The sequence below is a fragment of the Canis aureus genome, chromosome 5 (assembly GCF_053574225.1).
Source record: "Canis aureus isolate CA01 chromosome 5, VMU_Caureus_v.1.0, whole genome shotgun sequence".
In the NCBI taxonomy this organism is placed as follows: domain Eukaryota; kingdom Metazoa; phylum Chordata; class Mammalia; order Carnivora; family Canidae; genus Canis; species Canis aureus.
Window position 1 is genome coordinate 77,196,706 of NC_135615.1, and position 21,071 is coordinate 77,217,776.

General features: G+C 51.2%; 1 protein-coding gene across 1 annotated transcript; it reads left to right on the top strand.

Annotated features, from left to right (window-relative positions):
• Window positions 1–2,608: 2,608 nt before the first annotated feature.
• On the top strand, window positions 2,609–20,777 carry LACTBL1 (lactamase beta like 1). The gene is made up of 7 exons (XM_077896510.1): window positions 2,609–2,682; window positions 7,821–7,956; window positions 10,537–10,646; window positions 12,467–12,624; window positions 13,588–13,826; window positions 18,522–18,627; window positions 19,772–20,777. The coding sequence occupies exons 1-7, from the start codon at window positions 2,671–2,673 to the stop codon at window positions 20,775–20,777; spliced, it is 1,767 nt and encodes a 588-aa protein (XP_077752636.1). The 5' UTR covers window positions 2,609–2,670.
• Window positions 20,778–21,071: the final 294 nt, after the last annotated feature.

The window sequence follows — 21,071 nt, forward strand, 5'->3', positions numbered from 1 at the left end:
TGTTCATGCATGGAAAGCCCTTGGACAAATGCCTGGAGGAAGGGAAGTGCTCAATGAATAAAATTATCCTTCAGAGGAGGCTCAGGCGGGCCTAAGAGTTTACACATGGGCCTCTACTGTCGCCATGTGGCCACTTTGTTGTATGACATGCTGCAGATTCCTTCCCACTAACTTCAGAAGGGGCAAGACTGGACTAGGTTGGTGACAAGTGGCAGCTTTGGGGAGGGAGGAGCTCAGAAAGTAGTCTGTGTCCTGGGAATGAGGGTCTTTGTCAGCTGAGGTGCAGAACTCTGGAGTGGTCTGTTTTGCATATTCGGCCTTGGGTTGGAGACCAACTAGAGTGAGACGTGGTTCTCGCCCTAGAGGACCTCTTGGTCCGATGGGGAGTCAACATAGTTGGCTGTATTTGGGACAAGGTGAAGCCTCTTGGGTCCAAATCCCAGTCTTGCCACTTCATGGGCAGAACAGAACGTGCCTCGTGGGACTATTTTGAAGACCAAAGGAGGTAACATGGAAAGCACTGAGTACTATCGGCACTCCAACTGTGACCCGGTGGCACGCTGCCCAGCAAAGACTGACCAAGCGGCCAGGTCCAGAAGACACAGGTTCCAGCCCCACTATAGCAGCTGTTACTAAGCTTGCTATGGGACCCTGGGAAGTCACCTCCTCTCTCAGAGCCTGTTTCACCAGCCATACGGTGTGGAGTTTGGGCAAAATCACTTGCTCTAACTTAGTAAGCATTCTTTTCTAGACCAGTCCAGATTTCTAACCACCAGAGATGCAAACTAAGATCCAGAAGACCTGCCTCCACCCATTCACATACTTGACCTTAATCATCAGCAAAGTGGAGAGAATCGCTCAAGTCCCTTCAAAAACGGGGTGGCTGGGAGGTAGCTCCGGGGCCCTATGGAGATAATGATATGGGAGATTGTGTAACCAATGAATTGCAGAGGATTCTTGCTCCTCAAAATGTGGTCCATGGACCAGCATCGACATCACCTGGGAGCTGGTTAGAGATGTAGAATCTCAGGTCCTGCTCTGACCCACTGACTCAGAACCTGCAGTTTGACTTGACCTCAGGCTGTTCCGATACCCATGTATGTATGTATGTATGTATGTATTTATTTATTTATTTATTATTTTTATGTATTTATTCATGAGAGACACACACACACAGGCAGAGGGAGAAGCAGGCTCTACGCAGGGAGCCTGATGTGGGACTCGATCCCAGGACTCCAGGATCATGCCCTGGGCCTAAGGCAGACGCTAAACCACTGAACCACCCAGGGATCCCCTCATATACACATTTAAGGTGAGTTGGAGACATGCTGGTCTGGGGCAGTGGTTCCTAACCTAACCTTGACCACATAGTAGAATCACCAAAGCCATGTCCCTGAGCATCTCTAGGTATGGAACCCAGGCACCAGTGGTTTTTCAAAGCTCTCCAGGTAATTCCAATGTGTAGCCACATCTAGTGCCAGGAAGGTGAATGAATAATTTTTTTTTTGTCAATTAAACTCAATGGATAGTAACTTTCTAGCACGTTCACCGAGAAAGATCTGATGTCTGACACAGGGGTACAGTTTTGGGCACAAAGCTAAGTTATCACAAGAAGCTGGTCTTTATAGAGTCTTTACTCAGGGCCAGGTCCTAGGCTATCTGTTCACCAGCATGCTGTAATTTAATCCTCATGGTAACCAAGATATTATTTTCCCCTTTTATAGAGGAAGAAACAAAGAGGGCATGCCTTACCCAAGGCTACGCAGGCAGCAACAGAACTGGTTATCTGAATGTTTAACGATTGGGTTGACCCCTAGTGGTCTTCAAACTGTGTTCCTTGGAATCCTGGTTCCACAGAGGCAGCTGAGGAGCTGGTGTGGGGCATGGACAGGTCTGGGAGGCCTGTGGGTCATCTCTGGCACACCGGGCTTGGCAGACACTCCTTCTGGAGACAGCATTCCTTTGCCCGCCAGCCCGGAGCATTTTGGATCACGTGGTGCTGCCCAGGCCCTGACAGATGTTCCCCACTCCCTGCCGCCCAGGGACCCCAGGAACTAATCCTAATGGCGGAGGGCTCGTGGAGGGATTAGTGCTGGGGTAATCGGCACTACATCTGCCAGCCACTGGAGAACTGCATCTCAGAAGCCCAGGAAGCCATTCCCGTCCCCTGGCACACGGGGACTCCTGGAGACACTGGCCAGCCATGGTTGGGCCTGAATTGCCCTGTCCTTCCTGAGCCTTCCAGAAGAGGGTGAGTGGGGTTAAGAGTCTGGAGGGCCGGTGTCTGACAGGGTTGTTTCTAAGGCTGGAAGGGGAGGCAGTGGCCAGGAGAACGACCAACTGTCCTGATTTCCCCAGGCCTGAGGGATCTGGAACTTTCAGTGCTAAAATCATGACAGACCTGGGCAGATCTGGACAGTTGGTCGAGCTTGCAGGGTTTCTGAGCTCAGTTCCCCTTGCCTTTGAGGTGGAGCTTCATGAAGTGAAGCTTTGTCCCCTCCCCTCCTCATTCCCCCTCCTCATCTTCTAGCATTTCTGTCCCCTCCTCCTTTCCAGATTCCAGGATCCCTGTTGTTCTTTACTCCTCTGACTCAATTTTCCATTCATAGGGTCTCCTGAGCTGTAGACCCAAATCTTCAAGGAGCTGGAATCTTCCACACCTTGGAAAGAATGAAGACCCAGGTAAGGCATAGCCCCATGAAGTCTAGATCATTCCACATTACCTTCATTATCACCACTAACATTTCTAGAGTTTGGACTGTAGGCCAGGAACAGTTTCAAGTATTTTGCATATACTAAATTCTCGAAACCAGCCAGAAAGTACTCCCCTTCCTTCTCATATCCCCAGGCCTTTGGCTGGAGTGCCCTTGATTCATCCCCACTACCTGTTCAATGAATCTTTCCTCCCCCTCCCACCCAGAGGCTGAGCTCATGGGTCCCCCTGAGACCCAAAAGCTGTCTGCACATGCTCTGTTTACATTTCCTTCCCAGAGAAATGACTACACTAGCACCAGTTAGGCAATAGCTTTCTAGGGGCTTTGCATGCATTATCTCGTTTACCCTTACCTAATTTCTATGAGGTATAGGAAGGATGGTCACTTCCATTACACAGATAAATGGAGACTCAAAGAGGTGAAGTCATTCGTCCAAGGCCAGTAAGGGCAAAGTTGGCATCAAGTCTTGCTTTCCCTGACCCCAGAGCCCTTGAGTATGGTCACTCCACCATCTTGCTGGCTCTATGGGGGACAGATGTTGGCCAAAGGTCCTGTACCCTAAGGGCATAGGACTGTGCCCAACACACAGCTGACCCTTGGAAACTGTATTCTGGATGACTGACTGGACAAGGAGGGTTGCACCAGAGTGGGCAGGAGAAGGAGAATGGAAGTGAGTGTCTTGGGACTGTAGACCACCTGGGGAAGGAATGGGGGAGGCATAGAGTTTGGGAGAGTCGGGCTCTTCCGGAACCCTTCCCTTGCCAGCATTTTCCAGAGGGGAGAGAGTCTTAGTGGCTACTGCAAGTCAAAATGTGAGCAGCTGGTGAGCAGCTTAGAGATTAAACACTGACCCCAAATTTGGGTCTATTGGTGTAAATCCTGAGATTGGAGATGGGCATGAGAGGCGGCTGGGCCTCAGAGGAGGATGATGAATTGGGGGTGCAGAGATCACAGTCATGTGGTGAGGTGGGGTGGAGAGATGCAGAGCACAGAGCTAGAATCCCAGGTCCGTCATGTGCTGTCCATGACTTCGGCAAGTCATTCAAAGTCTCTGAATTTCGTTCTGCACTTGAAAATGAGATGTTGGGCAGCCCCAGTGGCGCAGCGGTTTAGCGCCGCCTGCAGCCTGGGGCGTGATCCTGGAGACGCAGGATCGAGTCCCTCATCGGGCTCCCTGCATGGGGCCTGCTTCTCCCTCTGCCTGTGTCTCTGCCTCTCTCTCTCGCTCTGTGTCTCTCATGAATAAATAAAAAATAAAATCTTAAAAAAATAGCTTTCTAAAAAAAAAAAAAAAGAGAAAATGAGATGCCCACATCCTGGCCATGTCATGAATGTGTGTTAAGGGAGATTAGGTTGCCCTCCCACTGGGGCTCCCTCCCTGGCCCTGCCCCAGTGGCCCTTTGCTCATGCTCTGAGGGAAGCACCTTCTGACTTCCCTCTCACACAAACAATGCCAGAGAGCACCCCCTCCACTCCTTTTGGCTGAAGCGCAGTCTTGTGTCTGATGTCACTCCTGTGACACCTCGGTGGAGTCATCCTTATGCTCTTGGGCTCTTTAGCGGCTTAGTTAAAAAAAAAAAAAAAAAAAGAGGAAGTGTGTACATGCATTAAAAGGCATCTTTTTTGGTGTTCAGTTCTATGAGTTTTGACAAATGCACACAGTCCTGAAACCATTGTCAAGATACAGGACTGTTCTATCATCTTCCGAAGTCCTTTCTGCTCCTCCATCCTCTACCCCATCCCTACGCCCCAGGCAGCCACTGAGTGGTTTTCTGTCCCTACAGCTCTGCTTTTTACAGAATGTTATGAAAATTGAATCACATAGACTGCAGCTTTTAAGTCTGGCTTCTTTCATTTAGCATAATGCATCTGAGATTCATTCACATGACTGCATCTATTTGTTTCTTTACATTGCTGATAAGTATTCCGTTGTGGGGATATAGTGGAGTTTGTCTCGACTATATCCAGTTGAGGGACTTTTGGTTTGTTCCCAATCTTTGGAAATTATGAATAAAGAATGGCTTCAATGGGAACCCCAGATTTAGAGCTGGAGATTTCCGGATGTAAATATAAACTCTTTACAAATAGTCCATCCTGCTCCAACAGCTGAAGACACGGAGGCCCATACAGGGGAAGGGACTTGTCCATAGTTAACACCCGACTCAGGAAATGGGGCTGAGATTTGAACCCAAGACCTTCATCTTGCAGGACAATGTAAAGTTCAAAACATATTTCCTGAGGATCTGCCAGTGCCAGGTGGAGTGCCAAGTGTTGCAGGCGTAAAGGCCAAAAAGGAACGATCCTGGTGTGGGAGGCACCTGCCACCGAGTAGGGACCCAGACAAAGATGCCAGTAGCAGCCAGTGTGGATTACTATTACAATGCAGTAAGGGGTGTGCATACAGCAGAGAGGAGAGGCCCTCAGTTCTACCTTGCAGAGAATGAGAAGGCTCTACGAATACCCATGGGTTTTAAGGGAAAAAGACAAGTTTGTCAGGTGGAAATGGATAGAAAGGGCCTCACAGAGGGGAATCACAAGTACAATGTCATGGAGAGGGGGATGAGGCATAAAGATGCAAGGGGGAAGAGAAGGAGGAGGAGGAGGAGAGGCAGGAAATGGGCCCATGGAATCAGTTGGGGTCAGATTATAGCAAGCCTCTCTGGCCAGACTGGTTCCTGAAGGACAGTGCTCAACATGTGAGTGTGTGGGATTGGACAGAGGGACAGGGAATTGAAACTCAGTGAGACCCTAATGGAACAGAGCCTATAGAGCAGGTGTTGGTATGTACAGATGCTGGGTATGTTTCAGAGATGGCATACAGGTCAGTGGGGGACAGGATTAGAGTATTTGATAAATGGTTCTGAGATGACTGATTATCCACATGAAAAAATAAAATTATTTTCCTTCTTTTTAAAAAATACTTATTTATCTATTCATGAGAGACAGAGAGAGAGAGAGAGAGAGAGAGAGGCAGAGACACAGGCAGAGGGAGAAGCAGGCTCCTGCAGGGAGCCCGACGTGGGACTCGATCCTGGGCCTCCAGGATCACACCCTGGGCTGAAGGCAGCACTAAACCTCTGAGCCACCCGGGCTGCCCTATTTTCCTTCTTTATACCATGACCAAAAATATATTTTTGTGTGTGTGAAAGTATAGAAATCTACATCTATAACCTCTGTATAAAGGCTTTTCTGAGTAGATAGCACACACACACACACACACACACACACAGAGCAAACAAAAGAGACAATATTGATGAATTTGATTGGCAGCAACCAAAACCAAAACGAAGAACCCTCTATTCAACAATAATAGCTAACAGAGCTTACAATGGGACAAACAGAATGCACTTTATATATATTAACTCACTAAATCCTTACTAATTTACGAGGCAAGCACTGTTATCACTTCCTTTTTACACGTGCAGAAACAGAGGCACAGAGAGGGTGACTTTCTTAAGGTCACGCAGCCAGGAAGTGGCTGAACTGAGATTCACAATTTGGCAATCTGGCCACAGATTCACCACTACACTATTCTGGCCCCGCAACAAGGTATCATAAACGCAATGTGAAAAGACAAAAAACATGAGCAAGAGTATCCAGAACTTACAAAGAACTCTAATAGTAATACAGAAAATTGAATAGGAAAAAACAGGCAAAGGATAGGAACAGTCTATTCGTAGAAAAGCAAACCCAAATATACACAGTAAACACAGGAAAAAGGGTTCAGCCCTATTAATTAAAAATAGAAATGAGAATCACAGGTCGTGGGAGTGTTACCTGGAGCAACAACTTTGGAGAGCAACTGGATAGTATCTAGTTCAGCTGAAAAAGGCCACACTTGACCGCCCAGATATTTCATTGCCCGTCACAGTGCTCTCAATTTAAATGCATAAAATAGGCACTTAAAAAAAGATTTTAGGGGGCAGCCCGGGTGGCTCAGCAGTTTAGCGCCGCCTTCAGCCCAGGGCCTGATCCTGGAGCCCTGGGATTGAGTCCCACATTGGGCTCCCTGCATGAAGCCTGCTTCTCCCTCTGCCTGTGTCTCCGTCTCTCTCTCTCTCTGTCTCTCTCATGAATAAATAAAATCTTAAAAAAAAGATTTTAGGGGTGTCTGGGTGGCTCAGTTGGTTTGGCGGCAGCCTTTGACTCGGGTCGGGATCCTGGGGTCTTGGGATTGAGCCCCAGGTCAGGTTCCCTGCTCAGTGGGGAGTCTGTTTCTCCCTCTCCCTGTGACCCTTCCCTCTGCTTGTATTCTCTCGCTTTCTCTCTCTCTCAAATAAATAAAAAAAAAAAAAAAACTTTTTTTTTTTTTTTTATTTAAAGAGAGAAAATGAGGGGGCGAGGGACAGAAGGGATGGAGATGGGAACCTGCAGGTGGTGCGAAGAGGACATTACCTCCACCTAGAATGTTTTATTTTCCCCTAGCCATGCATTTGTCAATTATTTATTAGGGTCTGCTATGCTCCAAGGACTGTTCTAGGCACTTGGGGCACTTGGGGCACCACAGTGAGCAAACACAAACCCCTGTTCTCTATGGGATGAGATGGACCAACCAGAAACTAAATGAGTGACTGACATGGTATTTTTTTTTTAAATGTAAAGAATATCTTTACGATATGGTAAAATGTTAAGATCTAAGAAATTTGAGTGGTAGGTGCCCCGTCCTTGGAGAACTCACACTCCCCTAAGTACATCAGCTACTAGCAGTCAGACAGCTACTGCCTTAGGGAGTTGGTCTTGTACCACAATGGACACTTGGACAAAGTGCCGTGGAAGGGACCTGGATGAGGAGAGTTGGGGAAAGCTTCTCGGAGGAGGTGGCACCTCAGCTGGCCTTGGAGATTTCACTAAGTACACAGGAGAGAAATGGCACATACAGCAGAGGAAACAGGCTGTGCAAAGGCCCAGAGGTGCGGAGGTACACGTGTGGCACGGCGTTGAAGGGGTCATCCTGGAAAGAACCTTGGTTTTCCAGGCGTGATATTTCCCCCACGCCCTGGGCTCTCCTGATGTCTGGGTGAACCTAAGGTATAGTAGGGGGTCCCTCTCTCTCCTCCCTCTGGCTGACTGCCGTGGGGGCTGCGCCCTGTGTCCTTCCCCTTCCAGGTGGGCCGGCAGCCCCGCCTGCTGAAAGTGAAAAAGAAGTGGCTCTTCCCAGCTTCCTGCAGCTTCTTCTTCCTGTTATCTGTGGTTATGACCGGCTGCTTCCTATGGCAGTACCACCTCCCCAAGCTGAAGACCAGTGAGTGCACAAGCATCCTTGAGTTTCTCCCCCACCCGCGGGTCCTGTGGGCCGTAAGCTGATCTGAAGGTGTAGGGGTAAGAAGACCCCAAGATTTAGACTCAGAAACTCTGGCCTTCATTCTGACTCCAACCCTCACTGGCTGTGTAGCTTTGGGCCAGTCACATGATCTTTCTGTGTCTTGATGCTCTAATGTCTAAAATGAGGACCCCAGTGCCACGGGGGTTTCCCTAAACTACCCGGTCTGGCTGTAAAACTCAGGGTCCCCCAATAAGGGCAAATGGAGTTTTTCTTGCCTGGTCCTCTGCCCTCATGATAGGATCTTCAGGCCCTACCCCCCTTTAAAGGTCCTCCCCCAGCTATATCTAAGACCCTGGGAGGAACAATGAGGTGTCCTTGGACAGACGCTGCCATTGCTTGGAGCCTCTCCATCTGGGGGCTGGTCAAGGCTTGGCAAATGAGCCACCACTGCTGGGCATATCCATCAGGCCCTCTGTTGCTATAGCAACCCCTATGCCCTCCAACCTGTCGAGATCCTGAATCATCCAGAATCCCAGCTCTCTGCTGAAGCTGGGGTGAATGCCTCTCTCCAGTCCTCTTGTGTTACAGATGCCCAAGGCTCAACACGGTGGCCTGGGCTCCCAAAGTCCCACAGAGATACTTTGCAGAAATGGCTCCTTTTATTTTCTTGCTGGCCTTTTCTTCTCCCACCCAACCCATTCTTTCTAGGGTAAATTCCTTTACCAGGGTTTTCTTAGACTCTAAAGCCAACAGTCCCCAAGTAGGTGGGTCAGCTTGTCCTCTAGGGCCATGCTTCTCAAACTGTCAACCTACCAACCTAAAGTAGACCAGTACTGCTGTAATGCGGTACATACAAATGAAATTAAATGAAAAAAAAAAAGAGAGATTAAATGAAAAAAAGATTATAAATAGAAGCCCAAGTTTTAAGATTCAACACATAATTACTCCATCAAATTGCTATAGAAGTTTCTAAATGCGTGTTTTCAAATTTTCTCCTTAATTTGTCACAAATGGGAACCAAACAGCTCATGGACCTGCTCGTGTGGGCACCACCTGAGAGGCTGTTAAAAATGAGGATGCCCTGGGTCCACCCCTTATCTACTGACTCAAATCTGCATTTTTAAAAATAGGGTCCATACCCAGTGTGGAGCCCAGCATGGGGCTTGAACTCATAACCCTGAGATCAAGACCTGAGCTGAGATCATGAGCTGGATGCTTAACTGAGTGACCCACCCAGGTGCCCCTCAAATCTGCATTTTAAGATTCCTGGGTGACTTTTTGTACAGGTGCAAATTACTGCAGGGCCGTGGGCTTGAGCCCTACCTGAGTCCCAGGCGAAACAAACTGGCTGAGACCTCCCTACTCCAATGATTAAACCTATGTCAGGGATTTGTTGAGAGACCTTCCCCAAGGTTTGTAATTTTTCTGTTTGGGACCATATCGGTTATCTAATGCTGAGTAATAAACCACCCCCAAACCTACTGGCTTGGAACAAAGTGATTTATACTTCTCGTGATTCTGTGGGCCTGCTGACAGTTCTGCTGCTGGTCTAACCTGGGCTCTTTTCAATTCAGGAGACAAGTCACCTGGGTAAGTGACTGGGTAAGTCTCTATGTGCACACCTGCTCCCATGGCCGCTATTCCAGGCTTATCCACGAGGGGGCAGTGTTCCCAGGGAGCAAACTGATCAAGGCCTAGTTTTGGAAGGCACCCAGACAATTCATCCTGACAAAGTCACAAAGTCAGGCAGATTCAAAAGGTGGGAGGAGTTGGATGAACTTATGGCCATGGTGAGCCTCCCACAGACTGGCTGCTCTCAGTTCTGTGTCGTCTCGGGACATAGTGGGGGGACGCCTTCACGAAGGGTGCGGCTCCTAGGGGCCCTTACACCCTCCCCGCTCCTCACTGTTCTTCGAGGACCCGGGGAGGTCTGGGGCGGCTGCAATGATCTGTCAGCCTGAACCCCGTCCTGCCAGGGCCCACATCTCCCCTGAGGTTCCCGGGAAGCCATACTCCTGGACCAAAGCAGAATGGGACTGAAACCTGCTATTTTGGCCCCACAGCTCTGGTGACAGAAGGCACTGTCCCTTATGGTTTAGGCCTGAAGCCCTAAGTGGAGCCCAAGTGCACTTCTCCACCCAAATATATGATCAGAATCGGGGAAGCAGACACAGACAGGTAGACAGACATGGCTGAGCCAGCCCCAAGGAGCCAGAATTTTTCTAAGGCAGCTGACTACATGGAAGGGGGATGCCAGTCATGTAAGAGAGAAGGGCTGCCAACCAGGAACTGTGGCCTAATTGGTATTTTGAAGGCCAAGCATCACATGTGGGCATGGACTGTCCCTTCTCTTCCCAGGCTGACTCTGCCTTTTGCCCCTTGCTGCTCATAGCAGGTCGTTGTGCCCTGCTATCTCCCGGGGAGGCTGCTGCCAGCTGGGAGGGCTGGCCCCGAGGCACGGCTCTGCCCTTTGCTGCCACCGTCCCATATCTTCTAGGATGACCCCTAGACTCCTATCCTGATCTTTGTCCCCCACTCACCATGTGATGTTCCCTCCAGGTTCCTTGGGACCAGAGGTGACCTCTGCCCCTGTGAGAATGTGTCCCTGGCACCCTGAGCCTGTGCCCCTGGCCCACCCTCTCCCTGTGTTGAAGGAGGCCCTGGAAAAGGTCAGTGATGACCCAAGAGGGGACTGGGTGTGTGGGCTCGGCCTGGGTGATGAAGGGGAGGGCATAACCTGTGCGCTAGCAGTGGTATTCATGCATTCATTCAACATACAGTTCTTGAGCACCTACTCTGTGCTAGGCACCAGGGCTATAGCAGGAAGATAGTGTCCTGCTCTAAAGAAGCTACTAGTCTAGAAGTGACAGAGTAGTCAACACAAATAACATCTACAACACGGGAAAGAGTGAGGATAGGGGACATTTGGGGAATGCAGGGATACAAAGAATTGGCTTTGGGGTCAGGCTAGGCTTCTGGAGGGAGTGGTGTCTAAGCTGAGACGTGAACAAGTAGGAGATACCTAGAGGATAGATTCACGTGACATTCATGTGACAAGGGAGCTTGGAGGAGTGACACGCATGCTCTGGGCAGAGGGGCCAGCATGTGCATAGGCCCAGAGGCAGCAGAGTGAAGGCAAGGGACACACAGAGAACTACAGGGAACTTCAGGCTGGCGGGGCCAGAGGTGGGCCGAGGAGGACAGAGCCCCTATCCCAGAGGCCAGCACAATACGATTAACTGCCCCCACCCCCCATGATGCCTTTTAGCACCACATGATGGCTTAACACTAGAGGGGGCTGCCAGCCAGCCCCAGCCTGTGCCACTCAGACCCCACCCCCTGGGCCACTCACATCAGGAGACCGACAAATGGACAAATGATACATGACCAGAAGTACAGGAGCCAGCAGCATGGCACAGGGACGGGACAGGCGTCCAGGACAGTTGAAGGGACAGGGGGTGATGTGTGTCCACGTGGGAGAAGGTGTGAGCCAATGCAGGGAGACACCATCACTGTCTGCAAATACAGGACAAAGTTAGCAGAGGAGAGGGAGCAGAAGGGTGCTGGGAAGCTCCAGGGTCATAGTAATGAAAACAGAGCAGCAACGATAACCACGGCTGCCCTCTGGGGAGCGCCTAGTGCATGGTGGCTTCTTTCTAGGAATGCTTGGGAGGCCCCGTCTACAGAGGAAGACACTGAGGCACACAGGGGCAAAGCTAGCACCGGCCTGGGAACCACAGGTGGACGGAGCTCTGGGTTCCAGATCTGTGTAATCACCTGGCAGGCCGGTCCAGCAGTAAGTTAGGAGCTAGGGCTGGCCTTCACGTGGGCTTCTAACCCTGACTCCATGAACCTTCAGCTGCTTAGGGCAAGTCACTTTGTATCTCATGGATTTAATCTTCTCATCTGTAAGACATGGAGAAATGAGCACTGAACTTGTTATGAGACTTAAATGAAACGATGCGTGAAAATCACTTTATATGACACCCGGCACATTCCAAAAGTCCAACAAACCTAGGAGTTCTCACCATCACTGCATTTCATTATTGAAAACAATGTCTTTTCAATAAATGTTCAAAGAGGGCCTAGGGGCCCTCCTATAGTGACTTCTCTAACATTAGGAGGTGAGACTAGCCTCCTGGGGGTTTTCTAGGGCTTCAGAGGGGGGTTCAACTAGATGAGTAGTTTAACCCCTCCCTCTTTTTACATTTCGCCAAGGAAATGTTTCTTTAAACAAAAATCTTCATGAGGAAGCCCTACATAGAAAACACATGTGGAGCTGCACTGGTTGTAACTGGATGGGGGTCCCGTCCCAGGGGGTATGAGAACCTGAGGTCTGGAGGCTCCAGTGACAGTGGGGAGAGAATAGAGGGGGTCAGGCCAGGGCTGCTGTGTGCAGGGTGTGGTGTGGGAGTGCACAGGGCATGAAGAATGAGTGGAGTGTGTCTCTCTGTGCCTGTACTTGAGCCTCCTGCTCCTTTCCTCCAAGGTGGACAGGATCCTGCGTCAGGCGCTGTCTGCCCCAGGCCTGGCTGCCGTGTCTGCAGTTGTCATCCACAATGACACTGTGCTCTGGACTGGGAACTTTGGGAAGAAGAATGGCTCAGATCCGGCCTCTGGGCCCCCCAACGAGTACACCATGTACCGGTCAGCCGGGTGACCTCCAGGGTCCTGTGGAGCAGGGCAAGAGATGGGAGGACAGGGGAGACCTAGGAGATCGGGGGACTCAAGAGAACCATGGCTAGGGTTCACACTGCCAGGGGCCTTTATGAAGTCCTGACGATTTTATAGATGAGGAGACTGAGGTCCAGAGTGGACCAGAGGGTGCCCAACATCACACCATGGTGGTGGAGGTCAGGAAGAAATTCCTTCTGGAGAGTTCTGAGGAGCTCAAAACCTCCCTAACCAGAAAAGTTTCCCTGTGTCCCACCCCCAGCCCCTTCTATCTGCCACAAAGGGACTATAACCAGTTCCTGGGCCCTTGCCCCTGATCCCTGTCAGTTGGCAGCAGTGGTCCAGGTGGAAGAAATGTGGGACCCTCTGCTGCACATCCAGAGTCTCCCTGCCTAGGTGCTGCCTGTGGGATCCCTAAAGCTGCCCATGCAAAGTGAACATACTCACACCCAGAGATACTGTAAGGACTACAGAGGTTCCAGTCACACTGCACCTGCTGTGTGCCAGGCATGGGGCCAACAATTCTATTTGCTGTCACCGCCGAGCACTTACTACCTACCTGCCTGGTTTGTTGCCCAATCTCATTCAATCTCTCCTACCACCTATGAATGGACAATGAAACTGAATCTCAGAAAGATCTAATACTTGCCCAAGACCACTTGGCCAACCCACATCTGTTCCAGAATGGGAAGGGCCTGGGTTATGGCCTGGAATGGGGTGGGTGCTCAAGAGTGTCCACCCACCACTGTGGTACGTTCTCAAACATCCCAAAGGCAGTTCTACAGAGGCTGGTGGATTTCTGTCTGAGGGCCTGGGTAAGGGTGGGCTCAGTGCTTTCCTAGAACACTACAGAGTTGGGGTGTGGAGGTGCAGGGTGGATGTGGGTGGTGGGGCCAACCGCATTCCTCTGCACCCTCGTGCCCTAACACTGTCCAGGATCTCCAGCCTCTCCAAGATCTTTCCGGTCCTCATGCTATACCGGCTTTGGGAGGAGGGCATTGTGGCCTCCCTAGATGACCCTCTGGAACGCTACGTCAGCACCTTCACCATCAACAACCCGCTGGGCATGGCGTCAGCCCCTGGACAACAGAGCCTGATGGACGGGCTGGAGGAGGTGGGCCCAGCCCCAAGGCCTTCACCGGTCACCCTCCGAAGGATGGCCAGCCAGCTCTCAGGTGAGCAGCTCTGAACTTTCCCAGCTCAACCCAAACTATTTCAGGTGAGTTCTCACCCAGCCAGGCTGGCCATACCACCCTCTCACCTGCCCTGGATGGTGGGCCAGGGGTAGATAGATCTGGCAAGGTAAAAGCTGAGGTGAAATCTGGGAGTTTAGGGGCAGCCCAGGTGGCTCAGTGGTTTAGCGCCACCTTCAGCCCAGGGCGTGATCCTGGAGACCCGGGATCGAATCCCACTCGGGCTCCCTGCATGGAGCCTGCTTCTTTCTCCCTTTGCCTGTGTCTCTGCCTCTCTCTCTCCTCTCTGTGTTTCTCATGAATAAATAAATAAAATCTTAAAAAAAAAGTCTATCTGCAAAGAAAATTTCTGTAAAAAAAAAAAAGAAATCTGAGAGTTTAGATCAAAGGGACAAATCAAGATCAGGTGGCAGGTTGAAAGGCAAGATCTGATTATTAGGTCAAGGACAAGCCAATTATTTGTACTCAGTTCTACACTGAAGACCTAATTTCCCTCAATATACAAAGATTGCCTACAAATCAATATCAAGACCAACAACCCAACAGAAAAATGGCTGAAGAACAGGAACAGAATAGACAGCTCACAGAAAAGTACAAATGGCCCTTACGACTACTAAAATGATGATCAACCTCATTCATAACAAAATGTATGTAAATTAAAACCACTGAACAAAACACCCCCCCCCCCCCCACCACCATCAGGCTGGCAAAGGCCAAAATGGTGAGTGTACTAAGTTGGTGAGGTTAATGGTGAAATAGGCCCTCTTATCCATCCGTGGTGGGAACTTAAATTGGTGCAACCTGTATGGGGGACAATTGATAACATTTATCACAATTTAAAATGTATATATCCTTTGACTCAGCAATTACCCTTGTAGGAAATTCTACAGAAGCATTCACACGTGAGTGTTACGAGGTAGGCACACATTCATTACAGCCCTGTTTGTAATAGTGAAAAGTGGAAACACTTAAAGATAGGAGAGGGGTATACAATCAAGATGTAGCCCCAGAAAAAAGGGTAACAATGTTATGTACTGAGATGGAATAAGACATAATGTTAATTTAAGTAAGGAAAAAGCTCAAACAGTATATATTATATGCTACCATATGATAAAATATGGATAAAATAATACACACATTTAGTGCATACCTGTGCATGAATGTATATATGTAAGAACGTATAATGTACATATTATATAACACACTTATGTAAACCTAATGAATATACACATACCTGCCATTCTATCATCTCGAAAGGCCTGAGGTCTCAGTCAATGGACATGCCTGGTTATCTCTTCTGAGCCCAGATGGTGTCCCCAAGGCTCAGCGAGAGGATGGAGCCTCCCAAATTAATTCAGGCAGGACAGGATCAGTCATCGTTGTCGTCTTCTTCTTTAAAGATTTTATTTATTTATTCATTAGAGACACAGAGAGAGGCAGAGACAGAGGCAGAGGGAGGAGCAGGCTCCCTGCAGGAAGCCCGATATGGGACTCGATCCCGGGACTCCAGGATCACGCCCTGAGCCAAAGGCAGACACTGAACTGCTGAGCCATCCCAGGTGTCCCTTCCTCATTTTTTTTTTTTTTAAGATCTATTTATTTATTTGAGAGAGAGAGTGAGCAGGGGGAGGGGCAGAGGGAGAGAGAAAAGCAGACTCCCCGCTGAGTAGGGAGCGCAATGCAGGGCTCAATCCCAGGACCCCAGGATCATGACCTGAGCTGAAGGCAGATGCTCAACCGACTGAGCCACCCTGGCGCCCCAGCATCAGTCTTCTGGAGGGAAGGCGGCCCAGTGGTTAAGGGCACAAGCACTGAAATTCCAGCTCTGCCCTTCCCAGCTGTGTGATCTTTGGCAAGTCATTTAACTTCTCTGAGCTCTATGTTTCTCTTCCATTTGCATAATTAGTGGGGATTAAATGAGCTAATGAGTATAAAACACTTAGCAGAGCACCTGGCACACAGCAAGCACTTGTCAGGGTAGCTTTGGTTATTCTATAGCCAGGGTTAGACCCAGGTTCAGTGGGGTCTGATGTGGATGTAATTCTGGGGGTCCTTTTTAAGGGTACATCATTAAAAATTCAAAATTAGATACAGGCCTTGGAAGGGGCCATGCAGGTGAGGAACGTTGAAGCTTAGGCTCCTCCAGCCTCCTGTTAAATCCACCCCGGTTGTAACTCTGACTCTAGCGCTCCCTCTAGGGGTGTGTTGTGGATTCTTCTTTAATCCATACCCAGGGACCCAAGCACCAAGTGCTTGGTTAGTTTTAAAACATTCTACACATCTTCTCCTACAGTCTCAGGGGCCCAGCTGAGCCAGTGGCTGCCTGAACAACTCTGTTCTAGGCTCTCAAAGTCTTTCGTGATGGACTCACACTATAATCTATAAACTCTCTCCCATTCCTGGAGCTTTTCATCCATTCTCCAGGTTAAGCCTTCCAAACCTCACAGGGAAACCACTGCAGGTGCTTAAGCCCATTTAAAGATGGGCAAGTAGAGGCTCAGAGAGGTAAAGTACACGGTTCTAGGTCGCACAGCAAGAAGTGCCAGAGTCAGGGAGTGCCTGGGTGGCTCAGTCAGTTAAGCATCTGATTCTCGATTTCAGCTCAGGTCATGATCTCAGAGTTGTGGGATTGAGCTCCATATTGGGCTCTGTGCTGGGCGTGGAGCCTGCTTGATTCTCTCTCTCCACCTCTGCCCCTCCCCTTTCCAATAAAAAAAAAAGAAGAAAAGAAAAGAAAAAAAAATTAGAATTACCAGAGTTAGAGTCAGAACTTAAACTCAGGACTCCAGACTTCATCTCCCAGTTGCTTGAGCCAAAAAGCTCTGAGTCACCCCTGATATCTCCAATCCCCACACCCTCCAAATCTCCTCCAATAGTAAATTCTGTTGGGTCCCCACTCAAAATATATCCAGAATCCAACCACTCCTCACCATCTCCACTGCTAGCACCCAAGTCTAAGCCACCATCAATTAAACATGGATTCTCAAGTCTTCTTACAGACTTCCTTGCTTCTGCCCCTGCCCCTCAAAAGTCTGTTTTTAAATAGCAACTAGAGCAACCTGATAAAATATAGGTCAGTCCTCTGCTTAAAACCCCTGCAGTGGTCACATCCCACTCAGAGAAAAAGCTAAGTCCTTCTAGCACTCTCTAGCACCCCATGGCATATCCCTGTATCTCTCAGCTCCAAAGTCTTCCTCTTCTCACTCTTCTTCAGCCACTTTGGCTGTTCCACACTGGTCCCCAAACATGCCAAGGCACTGTTGACTCAGGGCCTCTGCATTAGCTGTTCCTTCTGTGGGAGACACTCTTTCCTCACACTGCTGCGTGGCTCTCCCCCTCACCTCCTCCAGCTTTCACCTCTCAAGGGTCACCTTCTCTGTGAGGACTTCCTCTGGTCACCTTGGATAAATAACAATCCCTCCCTTCTTACATGCAATTATTTTTCCCCACAGCATGAGTATTTATTTATTATCTTCCCCTTCACTTGAATAGAAACTCCTTGTGGGCAGGGACTTTATCTTGCTCACTACAGAACCTCCAGGTCCCAGAACAATCCTTGAAACAAAAGGGATTCTTGAAACCCATTGAGTGGAAGGATGGAAAGAAGCCCAGTCTTGTGATCCTTCTAAGACTGGTTGCATTCAATAAACAGTAAATTCCAAGTGGGCAGAGGAGTCAGTTCCACAAAACCTGTTTGAGTACTGACCTCAAGAATTTTGTGGAATCAGACCTCTATGGTTGATGACAATTATTTTTGAAAGTTACTGCGACCAGACCCCATGCTAAGCATTTAAAAATTTTGAGAGAGAGAGAGAGAGAGAATGAGAGAGCGAGCGAGCACAAGAATGGGGGAAGGGGCAGAGGGAGAAGCCGACTCCCACTGAGCAGGGAGCCCAACGCACTGCTCAATCCCAGGACCCTGGTATCATGACCTGAGCCGAAGACAGGTCTGAGCCACCTGTGCTAAGCCAGGTCTTAGTCACCCTATGCTAAGTATTTTATTTCAACTAATCCTCAAATGAGCCCTATGATATAGGAAATTATTTCCCTCGTGTTACAGATGAGGGGACTGGAGCTCAGAGAATTAAGTGACTTGCCCAGGAAAACACAGCCGGGATTAGAGTCCATGCTAGACGACTCCTTCTGCTTCTTCTTCTTTAAAGATTTTGCTTATTTATTGATGAGAGAGAGAGAGAGAGAGAGAGAGAGAGAGAATGGGGCAGAGACACAGGCAGAGGGAGCAGCAGGCTCCATGAAGGGAGTCTGATGTGGGACTTGATCCTGGGACTCCAGGATCATGCCCTGGGCTGAAGGCAGGCACTAAACCGCTGAGCCACCCAGGGATCCCCTTCTTCTTCTTCTTTTTTTATTTTTTATTTTTATTTTTTTAAAGATTTTTAATTTATTTACCAGAGATACAGAGAGAGAGAGAGAGAGAGAGAGAGAGAGAAGCAGGCTCCATGAAGGGAGTCTGATGTGGGACTTGATCCCGGGACTCCAGGATCACACCCTGGGCTGAAGGCGGCGCTAAACCGCTGAGCCACCGGGTCTACTCTCTTCTTTTTTTAAAGTGGTTCTGTGGTCCTTATCTTTCAATTCATGGAAGGTGGGGGAGGGAGTGCACCCAGGGACCCACTTCCAGCTGGCCCAGCAGGTCTGATCACTGCTCTTCCCCAGGGCTGCCTAGAAGGCTCCGGTCCACTTCACTGCTGTGGAGGGGCAGCACCCAGGAGGCCCTGAGCCTGCTCAAGGATGATGTGCTGGTGGCAGACCCGGGAACCAGGTGAGGAGTGTATCTGATGCCCCGACAACATTAGGAACCTCCCGAGGCGACATACCCCTCCTAGGAGAGAGCCTGTGTCACCTCATCGTAGAGAGCTGGAGCCAGGGGAGACCTCAGGGATCCCTGAACGCATCCCCTGTTCCACAGCTGGGAAGACAGGCCCAGACAGGCGGCACAAGGCAAGGGGGAGGCTGGGCCCATATCCAGTTCTGTGTGAACCTCGTATTCTGTTAATACATCAACTCAACTTTTTTTGAGCATCTACTCAACTGAGATATAGCACCTAGCTTTATTTTTATTATTATTGTTAGATTTTGCTTATTTATTTGACAGAGAGCACAAGCAGGAGGAGCAGCAGGCAGAGGAGAGGGAGAAGCATGCTCCCTGCTGAGCAGGGAAACCGATATGGGGCTCCATCCCAGGACCTCGGGATCATGACCTGAGCCAAAGGCAGACACTTAACCCACTAAGCCACCACCCAGGCACCCCCAGCACCTAGCTGTTGAGGTACAGCGGGGAACAAATGTAAAGCAGGCTGCTCCTCACGTAGTGTGCATTCTTCTGAGTGAACAGAGGACATTTTTATCAGTGAACAGATAAACAAGAGAAATACAGATTTTGCCAAGTGCCATAATGGAAATAAATGGGACGCTGATGAGACGAGGAGTGGATGCAGTAGGGCTTGGGAGAAGGGAGGGGGTCCAGTCCTGCCTCCTATTTGTTTGTTACCCTTGAACTCCTGGCTGCCTGTCATTTTCACCCCACAACAGTCCGCGACTCTAGTTTTCCATTTGATGAAAATAAATCACACTAAAGTGTAAGGAACCAATAAGACTTGTTTACCACTAAAAAAAAAAAAAAAAGACTTGTTTACCACCTTTCCCAGGTGCATTGCTGAGTCCAAGCTGCTGTGTGCCCCTGGGCAACTCTCTGCCCCCCTCTCTGGCTTTTAGTCTTTCCAGGGGTAGGATAGTGACTTGTGTGCAGTGACCTGTGGAGTGTCTGCTGGGTCTGACCACGTGGGATGCAGCGAGGCAGGCTCCTCCTCAGCCGCACCCAGTCCACATTTCACACAGTCTGGGTGGGTGGCTCGGGGCTCCTGAGGGCCACGCATCCCAGTTTCCACCGTTCGTTCCTCTTGCAGGTGCCACTACAGCACGCTGGCCTTCTCGCTCCTGGCCCACGTCCTGGCAGCGCACACGGCTCAGGGTGACTACCAGCGCTGGGTGTCGGAGAACGTGCTGGAGCCGCTGGGGATGGAGGACACGGGCTTCGACCTCACGCCGCGCGTGCGCGCCCGCCTGGCGGCCGGCTTCTACGGCAGCGGGCGGCCCGCGCCGCTCTACGACCTGGGCTGGTACCGGCCGTCGGGGCAGATGTACTCCACGCCCGCCGACCTGGCCAAGCTGGCCATCGCGCTCCTGGGCGGCGCGCCCCAGCGGCTGCTGCGGCCCGACGCGGCCAAGGCCCTGCTGGCGCCGCTGCTGGCCTGCCCGGGCGCCTACTTCGCCGACGAGACGGGCACCCCGTGGGAGTTCCACGCGCAGCGGGGCTACCGCGTGGCGCGCAAGGACGGCGACCTGGACGGCTACGCGGCCTCCCTCTCGCTCGTGCCGCCGCTGCGCCTGGGCCTCGTGCTGCTCCTGGCCGGGCCGCGGCCCCCCGGGCGCGACCTGGTGGCGCGGGCCTACGACGCGCTGCTGCCCGCCCTGGAGCGGGCCCTTCGCGAGGCCGAGCCCCGGCCCGCCCCGCCGCCCAGCGCGCGCCCCTTCGCCGGCTACTTCACCTTCGCCAACCTGACCTTCTACGAGGTGCGCCCCGGGCCGGCGGGCGAGCTGCGCCTGCGCCAGTTCGGGCCCCGCGTGGAGGCGCTCGTGCCGCCCGCCTTCCGCACCCTGGCGCTGCGCCACCTGCGCGGCCGCGTCTTCCAGCTGCACGTGGCGCGCGAGTTCCCGTGCGCGCTGCCCCTCGGGGCCCGGGCCGGGGCCGGGGCCGGGGCCGCCTGGCTCTCCCTCGAGGCGCAGCACGGCCAGTTCGTCCGCTTCTACCCCCCGGACCGCCACGGGCTGTCCCCCGGCTTCGACGTGCCGGGCCTCAACACCTACCGGGTGCTGCGGCTGCGGCGCAAGCCCGCGCTCCAGGCCCCGTGACGCGCGGCGCGGCCCGGCCTTCCCCGGCCTCCCTCGCCTCCTCGGTCCCGCGGGACTGGGAAGGGGGGGCGGGGCGGGGCGGGGCGGTGGTTAGAGACCCCCTGCGGCCGGCGGAGCGCGGCTCTGCTCAGGGCTGTGGCCTGCGGACCGCGGACCGCGCCGGGGTTGAGCTGTTCGTTCTCCATGGGGGGGAGGAGTTAAGCGCAGACACTGCGAGGAAGCATCTCGAAGCCGGCCTAGCAAGGGGGCGTCCCTGGGTGGCTCGGCGGTTTGGCGCCTGCCTTTGGCCCCGGG